Here is a 14,277-nt window from a genome sequence, read left to right on the forward strand (position 1 = left end):
CTTTGCTATTGTACAAATATGAACATTCGGTTTGTAGCATGGGAGCAAGATTTTACCACATGGGGGATTGATCAGGTGCTTTATTAGCTGCCTCTAGTAGAAAAGAATAATTTTAGTTTCCTGATGAATCAATGATAACGTATCCCTAACAGATTGCAAATGCATTTGCTAAGTTTTATTCCTCTCTGTATAACCTCTGGGATGACTCGCCTATTCCCCAACTTACTACCATTGAGATTCAGTCCTTTTTGACCTTGCATTGCTTTGCCTTCCCTGTCTGCTGAGGACCTGGTTGTGCTGACATAGTTACACTACCTAAGCTTGTTGCAGATGATCAGGTGGGTTTAATTCCCAGAAGTTAATCCAGGGACGGAACAAGCTGTGTCATATTACAAGTTGAACGTTAGTAAATCTTCTATTTTACCTGTTCAGGTACCGGAGAATACCGGAGACCGCATCCAGCATGATTATCACTTTCAGTGGATGTATACTCACATTACATATCTAGGTATTCTCATTCCCACCTTGGTCGAGCGACAGGGGTCCCTTAATTACCAAGCTCTGAAACAGGAGTTGGCGAGTGAATATCAGAGGTACTCAAAGCTTTACTTATCCTGGATTGTGAGAATTAATACTGTCAAAATGATGATTCTCCCAAGTATATTGTATAGATTCCAAAGTATCCCTTTGCGTGTGCCTTACCATATTTTAGCCCAGTTTCAAAAAGACATATTGAGGTTCACATAGAGTTTTCCTCTTCTGCGAATATCTAAAAGGGCTTTGTACCCTTCTATAAAGAATGGTGGTTGGGGGTCCCGAACCTCCACAAATACTATATGGCTAGTTTGATGAATCAGATTAAGCAATGGTGGCATTTCATGTTACGGATTTTCCTCTGTCAGTGTTGAAAAATCACATCCTCCATCTCAACCTCTCCTTGTGGAAGGCTAAAGGAATTAACAATATTAGTCATTTATATCAGGGTTCTAGCCATCTAGACCATGGATCAACAACCTTCAGCACTACAGCTGTTGTGAAACTACAATTCCCAGCATGGAATTTATTCCCTCCATTAATTTCTATTTGAGTTCTTAGAAGAGCAGAGCAAGTATGCATGAGATTTTCCCCTTTCTATTCGATGGTTGGTCTCGCACATTCTCACGGGCACATGTAAGGTGATAGCTAGACATTGGAAACAGTCCACAACGCCTGATACAGAGGAGGTTATACAATTGTTAAACCTACATATGATCTATGAACTGGTACTTACCGATCTCTCTCTTTTGAGGAGATATTGTTGCCCGTTGATTATTTTGAATTTTTGTATACAGTTATTACTGAAACTGGAGTCTTTGCATCTAAGTATATCTATACAAGTTATGTACCAGCCTCATGTCTTACAGTGCACATACCAGTTTCGTTGTAATATTTATTTTCCTTTTATTCTTTTGTGTTTTCTTAGCATGTGTAACAACCTTTGAAAATCAATAAAACGGCAATGTTGAAAAAATATGTATACGTTTTTGCATTTTTTTCTTAATTTGACGCAACCTTTCAATTTGTCATCATTCCTGTTTCCTGGCTTTATTCTTCTTACTGATGGAGATAGTAGATATCTTTCTCTTATTCCTGTTTTTATTACTGTCCCCTCCAGGACAGAAAGTGAATTTAGCATTTCTGACATTATGGCCTTTTAGATTCTTAGGAGTTGCACAGGTGGCCCCCACCCTTAGATTCAGAGTGCTGATCCACCTGAAAGGAAAAAAACGAAATGATCAACTATACAATGGAGTCAGTGAAGTTTACCTGAAGTTCAGAATGGTGCAAAACACCTAGCCATGAATGATGCGTACATAGTTAAGCTGCCTGACAATCAGATGGGAGCGATTATATCCCAGGACTTCATGGGGGAAAACGCATTTACTATTCAATACCTGGTGGTTAACAGAAAAGTGTATGTATGGCTGACCACTAGGGAGCAGATGCTGAAATTTGCTGTGAGAAGCAGGCATCAGAAGTTGTAAGAACATGAGATGGAGCTAACGAATACGCAAGTGATATATTTATTTTAATAATTTTTTTTATGTACTTGTATAGCACTACTATACTTCACAGCGCGTTACAGACATCAGCAACCCAATGGTGCTCACAATCTAAGTTCCCTATCAGTTTGTCTTTGGAGTGTAGGAGGAAACCGAAGCAAACACGAGGAGAACATACAAACTCCATGCAGATGTGGTGCTAACCACTGAGCCCCCGTGCTCTCTATCTGTCTCTTTCTAGTTTACATATAGTGTACATGATCTTTTATTTGTAAAGTGTGGTGTCTAGGGATGAGCAAATCGACAGGTCGAGTGCTCCGTACAGTATTAGAATGTATTGGTACCACTTGGAACCGAACCTGAGTTCGGGAAATGTTTTTTTACAGTATAAATACATTTCGTAAAGTAATAACTTCGGCTCATCGGAGCCAATACATTCTAATACTGTACGGAGCTCCGTACAATATTGAAACTAAGTTTTATGCGAATCGACTTTGGATGTTTCATCCGAAGTTGATTCACTCATCCCTAGTGGTGTTGTTTGAAATGTTATAGAGGTAAATAGATAAAATATCCCAGGGTGCAAGAATCCAGTCCAGATGGTGATAGTGAAAAAATACTTTTATTGCAGAGGTACAACGCGTTTCGGGGAGTAGTTCCCCTTCAACGGGTTCATAACACTGCATCGAAATTGAAATGTTATGGCATGATGTTTTGAAGATATGATTGGAAATACAGCTGGAGTTGTTCAACAATTGTTTTACCAGGTATAGGCATCTAAACTTACCTATGAAGATGGACCAATTGGCAGTCACAGTTAAATGGATTGTTAGCCAGGTTAATTACTTCAAGTCTATTGAAGTTTTTCATGCTAGGAAGATTCTTCAGGTTGTTGTTTTCCAGATAAAGACTCTTCATATTTTTGCCAAGGCCTGAAAATGCACCACTAGAAATCTAAACAGACAATGTGTAACTGTAAGATTCAATAATTTAATTAAGAATGATTCATTTTACCATTTATAATCTGTATCAGAAAATAAAAGCAATTAGAAAAAAAGAATACCAGTACCTGGTTTTATAAAAGTATAGCTCATGCATTCCCTTTCAATATACAACCACAAGCAGGCAACTGGTATGGTACAGTATTGTACCTACCCACTTTTGTGGTGTACTTTAAATAGGTTGCCACTTTTCCGAACTGGCAAGTTAGGGGGTGTGGCATGGAAGAGGAAGCCAGCGGGGCAAGAGGGCATAGCTCATTTATTATTTTCCACGCAGTTTTTTTAATCATTACTTAACCTCTTACGGACACAGGGCATACATGTACGCCCTGATGTCCGAGTCCTTAAGGACACAGGGGGTACATGTACGCTCTGTGTATTTCCGATCACCAACGCGGGGCGGGCGGTGATTGGAACAAGGAGATAATTTTACAGTACACTGGGACCGCCATGGGCAGTAAAATGGCACCGCAATATGCAAATCTCTTCATGGCAAAACTGGAAAATGACTTTTTGGTATCCTGCCCCAAAAAAACCTTGGCCTACTTCCGTTTCATTGATGACATCGTAATAATCAGGACCAACTCTGAACATGAATTAATACAATTTCATGAACAATTCAACAAATTCCATCCCACCATAAACCTGACCCTCAACTATTCACACACAGAAGTCAGCTTTCTGGACACCACCATAAAACTTCAAGACAGACATCCCTGTATCGAAAACCTATTGATCGGCCTACATAGCTCAAATGGGACAGCTTCCACCCCAAACATATTAAACAGTCCATCATCTATAGTCAAACCATCAGATATAACCGAAACTGTTCCAGTCCATCAGACAGGGATGTGCATTTACAATATTTGAAAAGGACATTTTTACACCAGGGGTATCATCCTGCTTCAATTAAAGATCAGATCACAAGAGCCATCAAGATCCCCAAAAGTCAACTTCTCCAATACAATGAAAATAATGTGGAACTCAAGGTGCTCTCCAGAGGACTCTCATTCTGCCCTACCAAAAGTCTTGACAAAACAGAACTCTGTAATGACATGGAGAAATATTTTAGGAGATTAACAGGAGAGAGAATTCTCAAACAACCAAACACAATTGCCAGTGGTGGACAAAAAAAAATGACTGACTGGACCCCTCCCCCTGGCCCGAATACTATTTTGGAACAGTACATTGACTCCTTTAGAAATGTAGTACAGTCTGCAATACTGGACAAACATATAAAATAAACATTCAACATCAACATACAGGAAAGGAGGGTGATTCAAACCTTAAAAAACAACAAAGGAATCACCATAAAACCTGCAGATAAAGGTGGCGCTATAGTCCATCATCTATAGTCCATCATCTGTAGTCAAACCATCACATATAACCAAAACTGTTCCAGTCCATCAGACAGGGATGCGCATTTACAATATCTGAAAAGGACATTTTTACACCAGGGGTATCATCCTGCTTCAATTGAAGATCAGATCACAAGAGCCATCAAGATCTCCAAAAGTCAACTTCTCCAATACAATAAAAAAAAAAACAGAACCAGCGCGTACCTCTGGTTGTGACCTACAACCTACAACTTGAGGTACTGAGGAAAACTTCAGAAAAATTATATCATGTCCTACGTAAAGATGATCGACTAAAAACAATCTTCCCAGATCCTTACTAGATTTCCGACAACCTCCAAATATAAGAAATATTCTGATCAGCTTAAGTTGAAGGCCATGTACCACAGAAAAAGTAACCCATCCCTGCAAGATCTGTTAAAAATACAAGCAAGAATAATAGCGTATGAAAGACAACTACAATCTCTCCAAACTGAACAAGAATATCAAACAGTAAAAGAACGGATGGAGCAGGATTTAAGGAAATACCGTGATAACATCGAGACAACAAAGAGACAAAAATGGAGCAGGGACCAAGACGACTATAGTAAAGGGAATATCTACAAAACAATAACAACAAATAGGAACAGAAACCCAAGGTCTCAAAGAAAATTCAAGACACAGACACCAAGAGTTAATCGTGGGAATTTGACAGATACAGAGTCTTCAGGTGAACAAAGTGAAGCTTTTTTAGGAGAAAGAACAAGAGAAGCACACAGAGAGGGGGACGAAAATGCCAGCACTGGGGAAAAGGGAGAGGAAGCAGTGAGAGTCACACGATCAAAGAGGCCACCGACGGGAACCAGATTCACCAGGAAATGAATGAAGAACGGGACAACACTTTAGTGGTAAATATTTCCTCCTGTGAACTATCTAGAGATTAAGTATTGCTCCTGAATAGGGGACTAACTTTCAGTCCAGAGATTGACTGGTTCCAGGTGGAAATGGACCTGCATAATTTCTTCAGGCGTAGTAAACTGAAGGTACACTTCAGTGAAATGGCGCCTACAGGGGATAAGGAGGTACATAAGGAGGTCCTTTCGCTTAAGGGTGTGGGCCTTTTTCTCAAAAGTGACTTCCAACCGCCAGTATAGAACAAAGCTATTGAGACCTTTGTCTCCCTTGTCAGACTGGAGATTGAAAAACTCAAGAGATCAAAAATGGATCTTAATATCACCAATCTGACAAGGGGAGAGGAAGCAGCACTAAAGACCCTGAAAAACAGAAGGGAAATTACTATCAAAAGGGCGGATAAGGGAGGAGCCACCGTGGTGATGGACACGGAGAAGTATAAAATGGAGGTGATGAGACAAGTGAATGACAAGGAGGTATATAAACCTCTAAGTCAAGATCCAAAATGGACCATTATACGCAAGATCAGGTTATTGGCGGATAATGCTTTCGCGAATGACCTGATTGATGCCAATTTACATACTTACCTTGTGCCACAGAACCCGGTGACTCCTCTCTTATATATCCTCCCTAAGATACATAAAGGGTTGATAGACCCGCCAGGACGCCCCATTGTGTCGGACACGGGGTCAGTGTTCTCCAATGCTGCAACTTTTTTAGATAAAGTTTTAAGATCCTATGCAATGGAGGCTAAATCCTATGTGAAGGACACTACAGATTTTCTGTTAAAAATTGATACACTAGAATTTCAAGAGGGAGACTTTTTGGTTTCATTTGATGTAACCAGCCTCTATACCAGTATCGATCATGAACTGGGATTGGAGGCAGTCAAATGGGCCCTAGAGAGGTCGGATTTTGGGTCTGACACCAAATCATTTTTAATCTCCCTACTTGAAATTCTACTGTATCATAACTATTTTTTGTTTGAGGATGTGTTTTACGAGCAATGTCGGGGCACCGCGATGGGGTCCAACGTGGCCCCGACATATGCGAATATATACATGTCGAAAATAGAGGAAACGTCTATATACCCATCCACCTTCTACAGTAATGTGAGAGGGTGGATGCGGTATATAGACGATATTTTCCTTATATGGAACGGTACGGAAGAAAAACTACAGGAATTTCATGATTATATTAATCAGTTGCATGATCAATTGAGATTTACAAAGGTGTATTCAGCGGAATCATTACAATTTTTAGACACGTTGGTTTATGTAAGGGAAGGTAAATTGGAAACCGACCTCTTTATTAAGCCAACGGACAGGAACAGCATGTTATGCTTTGATAGTGCACATCCTAGGAGGTCAGTGGAATCCTTACCGTTTAGTCAGTTTTTGCGAGCAAGAAGAATAGTGTCAGAAGAAAGTCTGGTAGATGAGAGATTGAAAAAAATGGGACAAAGATTTAGGGATAGGAAATACCCCAAAAACTTGATAGATAGACACTTGGAAAAAGCCAGGAATAGTAACCGACAGCAACTATTAACCAATACAACGAAGAGAGAGGAAAAAATAAGTAGGATCCCATTTGTATCAACCTATAGTAAAATGAGCAATCGCATCTCAGGCATATTGAGACATAACTGGCACATACTGACACATTCCTTCCCTAAGGTAATTGAATTCCAATCCCCCCGCTGATGTCATACAAGAGGCCCAGAAATCTTAAGGATAGCCTGACATCAGCTGATGTTAAAACTAAGAAAAAAGAGGTTGGTAGAAGGGGGTGTTACCCTTGCTTGGGCTGCTGCAATTGCGGCAGCCTAATCAAGGGTGACTACTTCTGCCATCCTAGAACGGGGAAGAAATATGACATTAGAGGACACTATACGTGTAACACAGATTTTGCTATCTATAGCTTGCAGTGCCCGTGTGGCCTTCTCTATATAGGAGAGACGACACAGCCCTGTAAGAACAGGATAAATCAACATCGGTACACTATACGCACTATAAAAAATCAGCAAAGTCAAGATTGTGACGATGAAGCGGAGCTACCAGTGCCTAAGCACTTTTGGAAACATAGACATAATGTCTCTCAATTGAGATATAGGATCATTGATAATGTTCCAATTTTGAGGAGGGGTGGAGATAGGGAGAAGCTGCTAAAACAAAAAGAGCTAAGATGGATCTACGAGTTGGAGACAATGGAGCCGAAGGGCTTGAATAGGGAATTTAAGGTTGGTTCCCTTTTCTGACTCTCGACTAGGTTGTGCGTAAATATGATTCTAACATTAGGCTTAGTAGCCGGTTTTTAACATATGCATATATATGTATAATATTTAACTCCTTTTTTGCCTATATCTCCATTTTTATGGTATTAGTTTACTTAAGAAATCTCTTTTCCTTTTGTCCCTAGATGGTGTAAACATACATGCTGTGGGAGAACCGCCTCTTGACCTTCACGATGCCTCTAAATGAAAGGCCCATAGTTGATAAGAAAACAGGGGAACCTGCTATATAGATCCCCTGATGGTGATGTGGGGCTGTCAAGGTCTGCACCATGTATAATATGATTTTTATGTGATGTCTATAATAGATGGAGACTGTAGCTAGAAGGATCCAGCTTTTTGATATCTTATATAGCTTGAGAATCTTTTTTTTTAAAAACAATTGAGTGAAATGGTGTTGGAGGTGATTAATGATGTAGCAGGATTAGCCATAAAGTATTGGGAAGTCGTGAGAGAGTGAGGGTGACTCCCCGTAAGGAAGAGCTACCCTACATGCTCCCATTTGAACTCCCCTGTAGAATGAATGACAGTATGGGACTGGATGGGCTAGTGGACTGAGGGCTAACTACCCCTGGAACGCCTGCTCTATATACCAGCCACTGGACGAATGATGGAAAACCTGCATGAACAGCCTATGAATAAAACACCATGCTATTCACTCTGAAGCTTTAGAGCTGTAATAGAAAATATCCATGTAAAAGGATGTAATAATGGACCTGATAGCTGCAGCCTCCTGACAGTAGTTAGCGTATTAGAATGGTATAACTAATGGTTTGATAAAACATCGGTTCGTATATGGTGTGCACCAGGCAGCCCGCATCATCTAATCACGGGTCCCGATTTGTAGTTTTGCTCAATATGTCTAAATATCTAGGGTAACTGAGCCTTAGCACCTAATGGCATCAAGAGAGGTGATTGAATAGATCGATGTACGATCATGTGACAATGCGTCACTAGAGCGACAGGATCACATGATCTGAAAGTTGGGCATAGCCTGGCGGAAGTGCGCATGGAAGGGCGGAAGTGACGATGTCGCGCATGCGCAGACTGTATGCAGAGACGCCGAGACCTCATGGAATAGCGAGAACATAGATATGTACCTGAGTAAAGAGGGCGGGACGGAATCTCCTACAGCATGGTAATGTGGCAGACAAAAGTATGTCTTTTGGGATTGATTATGGAGTGGGCAATATGTGAATGTTTTTAGGAAGTAATGAGGGGGTTAATGGGTAGGGCTTAGCAGGAACCAATGCGGGGCCATGAGACTGTATTTAATGTTTACTGTGTTATCTGTGTATTGGGAGCTTGATAAAGACCATTAGGTTGAAACGTTGCTGCACAAGGTGTAATAAAGAAATTGATTGGAATCCCTCTGGAGTGTGCCGTGGCTTATTCTATTTGTCTACTACGGGAATCCTAGGACCAGGAGTAGTGCTGTCCTATTTGCTATTTTTTGTAATATAAGAAGATGCAAATCCTGTTCCCATATAATGACAACAGATAAGATCCAGATCCCCAACACACAGCAGGACTATAAGATCCCTGGGACATTCATATATTCTACATCTAATGTTGTGTATCTGATTTTCTGCACTAAATGTCCTGTTGGAGGCCTCTACGTTGGAGAAACAGGACAGAAACTCAATGTAAGGAAGAGGTCCCACCACCACACAATTAGGCTACTTTCACATTGGTATTTCTGGGTCCGCTTGTGAGATCCGTTTAAGGACTCTCACAAGCGGCCCCAAATGGATCAGTTCATCCCCAATGCATTCTGAATTGATAAGGATCCGCTCAGAATGCATCAGTTGGGCTGCGTTCTGTTCCGCTTTTGGATGCAGACATCAAATGCTGCTTGCAGTGTTTTGGTGTCCGCCTGACGATGCAAGCCAAACGGATCCGTCCAGAAACACAATTGAAGTCAATGGGAATGGATCCGTTTGTACTGGCTCTGCTTTGAAACATATCCATTTCAAAACGTTCAGGTCTTTGCGCATTCCCAGTAATTTTCTTTCCCTCCCAGCATCGTCGGCCATCTTGGAGGAGCGACTTGTTGAACACTGGTAAGTATTGGAAGTTTGTTTGTTTTCTGTCTTTATCTTTTTCTATCTATCTGTTCTATCTATCTATCACTGGGGGGGGGGCTGCTGGAACTGGGGGATATGCTGACCCTGGGGGTGGCTGGCTCTGTGGGGGCTGCTGGCTCTGGGGGTGGCTGCTGACTCTAGCGGTGGCTGCTGGCACTGGGGGGGTGACTGGCACTGTGGGAGCTGCTGGCACTGGGGGGTCTGCTGACTCTGTTGGGGCTGCTGTCACTTGGGAGACTCTGGCGGTGGCTGCTGGCACTGGGGGGTCTGCTGGCTTTGTGGGGGCTACTGGCTCTGGGGGGGCTTCTGGCACTTGGGGGGCTGATGGCACTAGTGTGGCTTCTGGCTCTGGGGGTGGCTGCTGGCTCTGGCGGTGGCTGCTGGCACTGGGTGGGCTGCTGGCACTTGGGGGTTCTTCTGGCTCTGGGGTGGCTGCTGGCACTTGGACTTTTTTTATTAGCTTTGTCCAAAGATTAAATTAAAGCAAAAGTTCCGTGGTGGGCAAGCACCAATTTATCTTCTATAAAGTAATTTTTCTTAAAAATGATGGGTGATTTCTCTGTAAACGGTGCTCTAAACATGTTCTTATAACGTTATCTGCATTTTGTCTGGTATTATTTTGTGTACAGATGTCTTCACCTCAACAAATTTATTGGAGACACCCACCCAGAAGGCACTGTCGAATCCAGAGGCCGGTAACTATAAAATCAACGCTTGGAGTTTGTACTGTTTGATTCGTTGCATTAATCAGTATGTGCTTTTATTCTTCATCATCTGCCGGCTCACCAGTGGTGGCCTCGCTGTCATCCAGGGGAGGTAGACCAAGCCTGGACCAGGGCCGAGAAGAAGTAAATATATATATATATATATATAATCAAAGAAATAGGACTGCACTCCGGATATTGATGAAAAAATCAAGTGGTTTTATTCACCCATATAATGGCAAATCTTGCAACGTTTCAGCTCTTGCGAGCCTTTCTCAAGCATAGAGTAAGTGAAAGTGAGCACATATAAAGCATTTACAAAACAGTGCTACACCCATCGGGGTGTGGTTACAATCAACTTAATTACAGACATGTGTTACAATTATAAAGTGCATATTTAGCATAGTAATCAGTGGAATACATTTTATCCTATCAGGATATAGTTCCTTTACATACAGAATAAAAATATATCCAAGACTAGTGTTCCAATTAGAATCATAAAGTGTTATAAACATACTGAATAGGGATCCCAGGAAGAGACTCAGCAAGCAATGGAGCCCACATATACCATCACGTATCCTTCGCGTCTCGGTCTCTTCAATGCGCATGCCCAGAGTGACGACATCATGTGAGTCGCCGTGTAAAATTGGTGCGCATGCGTTCTATCCAGTGACATCTCACCGCACCATCTTGGTTAATGGAAAGTAGCCCCAAGTGATAGCTCTACGCCCATAATATACATGGTAGCTAAACGGAGTAGATATCCTCCCAGTATATTTTAAGAACCATAACTATAAATGAAAATTCATAGAGAGTGTTACAGGACCGCAGCAGGGATCTCCTGCAGAGACCAGCATCAGGACCGGGGTCCCCACCTCTCGGGAGGGACACCGGACCCTGGGGTCGTCCACGTCAGGGGGGAACATCTCCATGAACCCCACAGACGTGTCTGGCCCTCTTGCTGGAAATAAAGCAGTCTGGGAGGGGTAATCCCTCACCTTTACAAAGAGCAAAAACATACTGGAGCTTAGTGATATATCTGGAATAGCGCATACACCATAGGACGCTGTAGTTGGTACTGGGCTGCACCGCTTCCATTGAGTCAAAGTCCAGGGGTCCGTATCCAGCACTGTGAAGATTAAAAATTCTAAAAGGCAAGAAAAAAATATATATTAGTTTCCAAATCTGTCAGTTGTGCAATTGCATATATTACTTTCACAATTCTGATGCACCTATTCTGTACATGGAGAAGGCGCGATGCATACATGCGTGGAAAGGACGGGCAGGCGACAGATCAACAGACACTTATCTAAACTCCACATTTAATCCTCTAGGGTGCAGAGTATCTAAATCATAAATCCACCTCAGTTCTCTTTTCTTGAGAATTGTCAAACGGTCACCACCTCTCCTTGGGAGCTCAACATGGTCCAGTATCCAGCATCTCAAGTCCCGCTCGGAATGCCCAAGGGACGTAAAATGCCTGGAGACTGGTAAATCGGCACGTTTTTTTCTTATTGAATTCCTATGGTTATTTAATCTTAGTTTTAGTTCTGTAGACGTTTCACCGATGTATATTAAATTACATGGACACGCTAGCACGTAAATCACATACGAAGATGAACAATTTAAATGAAACCTAATGGGATATTCTTTATGCGTAGTAGGATGTATAAAGGATCTGGATTTGCATATATAGCGACAGTTAACACAATTGAGACATGGATAACAACCATGTCCCGATTTAGACAATGTTCGTTGTATGCTGATTTTTTTAGGGCCTACATCCGCTCTAACCAAATGGTCCTTAATATTTTTACTTTTTCGATATGATAGGAGAGGAGGGGAATTCAATTCAGGTATGTCTTTTATGGACCTACTGAGGATATTCCAGTTATCCTTTAGAATACGTCCCATCTCCACACTGCACTCAGAGTATGTGGACATGAAAGGTATTCTGCGGGTCCTCTGTAGGTTAGTGGTAATTTTCTCAGGGCTATTCAACAGAACATCATTTTTTTGGGCAGATAACAATCGGTGGGGGTAACCCCGTCTCTTAAATTTATCCACCATCATATCCAAAGTGGATATTAGCTCAGTCTGATCGGATACTATGCGTTTAGCACGTAGAAATTGTGAATGTGGAAGATGTTTGATTAAACTACGAGGATGACTACTTTCGTATCTTAAAGTGGTATTCCTGTCAGTTGGCTTGACATAAAGACCTGTATTGATCGAACCATCAACCAATCTGACACTGGTATCAAGGAAGGATAGTTCAATCTTGGAGTAAGACACCGTATACTGGAGGTCAGAATCAATGCTATTTAAATATGTATGAAACTCAGTTAGCTGGACTTCTGAGCCTGACCACAGGAGGAAGACGTCATCTATGTACCGCCACCACCCAATAACATACTGAAAGTGGTGGGATACATAGATGAAGTCCTCCTCCATGTGCCGCATGTAAATATTTGCGTACGTGGGGGCCACATTGGACCCCATCGCAACGCCACGTTTTTGACTAAAAAAGGTGTCCTGGAAAAGAAAATAATTATTTTCCAGAATAAGTCTCAGCAGGATATTAATAAAACATTTGGAATGTTGTGTGATGGACGATCCATCCAGATATTTATTCACAGCAGAGATGCCCTTCTCGTGTCCTATTGACGTGTATAAAGATACAACGTCAAAGGACACGAGAGTAGCAGTCTGCAACTCAGCTGTATCAACTGTTCTCAGCTGCTGTAAAAAATGCCCAGTGTCCTGAATATATGATTTACCGGCCGTCGAGAATTCTCGCAAAATCCTATCAAGAAACATAGCGATTTTACTAAACACAGAGTCCGTGCCAGAGACGATGGGGCGGCCGGGGGGGTCCACAAGAGTTTTGTGGACTTTGGGCAAGATATATAAAACAGGAGTAATGGGAGAAGACACCGTTAAATATTCCCTTAGCCCTTCATCAATAATGCCCCCGGCCACAGCATCGGACAAAATATTTTTTATAACATTCATAATCTGAAATTTAGGGTCATGCTGTAACAGACCATACACATCTGTGTCACGGAGTTGACGTTCAATTTCTTTAACATAATTACATGTATCGAGAACAACCACCCCACCCCCCTTATCGGCGGGTTTAATGGTTAATTGGGGGTTGCTTCTAAGTTGAGAAAGGGCCTCTACTTCAGCAGTCGTCAGGTTAGGTTTATTTAATTTTTCTATATCACCAAAACGGGATTTTAGCTCTCTAACGTCCCTTTTGACTGCGGAAATATAGGCCTCAACAGCAGGTTCATTTACATAAGGAGAAAAATTACTTTTATTCATTAAACCCAATTTCTTGAGTGAAAATTCACTCGTATGTGTCAGTGTGTCAACAGTATGATGCTTAAAAAAAACTTTCAGTTTAATAGATCGAAAGAAATCATTTAGATCCATTTCTAGATCGAACCAGTTTACCTTGGATCTTGGGCAAAATGTAAGGCCTTTAGAAAGAACACTATGTTGCGCTACAGTCAGTTCAGCTGAAGACAAATTGAAGACTATTGTCTCTTTCTCTGAGATGGTACTTTCGTCGATTGTAGTCTGGTCCGGTTGTATCGCTGCTTCCCTTTTCCGTTTGTACCTGCGGCCTCCTCGCCTTGTCCTTGATCCTTTCCCTCCTTTATATCCAGAATGTCCCCTAAAAAAGATTTATTCTCATCTGTGGGTAGTTGCATAAATCTCCGACTTTTCTTATTGCGGTTAGAGCCCATAGATGGTGTATCGGATTGCCATGTATATATATCGCCTCGTTTGTAATCGTCTGCATCACGAACCCACTTGTTTCTCTTTCCCTCCTCCAACTCCATTTGCAATTTGCCGAGTTGATCTTTACTCTCCTCTTTATATTGTATAATTTCAT

General features: G+C 41.6%; 1 protein-coding gene across 1 annotated transcript in view; it reads right to left on the bottom strand.

The window, feature by feature from the left end:
* Positions 1–1,463: 1,463 nt before the first annotated feature.
* CHADL (chondroadherin like) overlaps positions 1,464–14,277 on the bottom strand; it is a 109,243-nt gene continuing 96,429 nt past the window's right edge. Inside the window, exons 4-5 of the mRNA XM_044301859.1 lie at positions 2,830–2,996; positions 1,464–1,752 (exon numbers count right to left, since the gene is read on the bottom strand). Of these exons, the coding sequence (XP_044157794.1) occupies positions 1,566–1,752; positions 2,830–2,996 (354 nt within the window). The 3' untranslated portion in view covers positions 1,464–1,565. The remainder of the gene's footprint in view (positions 1,753–2,829; positions 2,997–14,277) is intronic.

Source organism: Bufo gargarizans, chromosome 7 (genome assembly GCF_014858855.1).
Source record: "Bufo gargarizans isolate SCDJY-AF-19 chromosome 7, ASM1485885v1, whole genome shotgun sequence".
Lineage (NCBI taxonomy): Eukaryota > Metazoa > Chordata > Amphibia > Anura > Bufonidae > Bufo > Bufo gargarizans.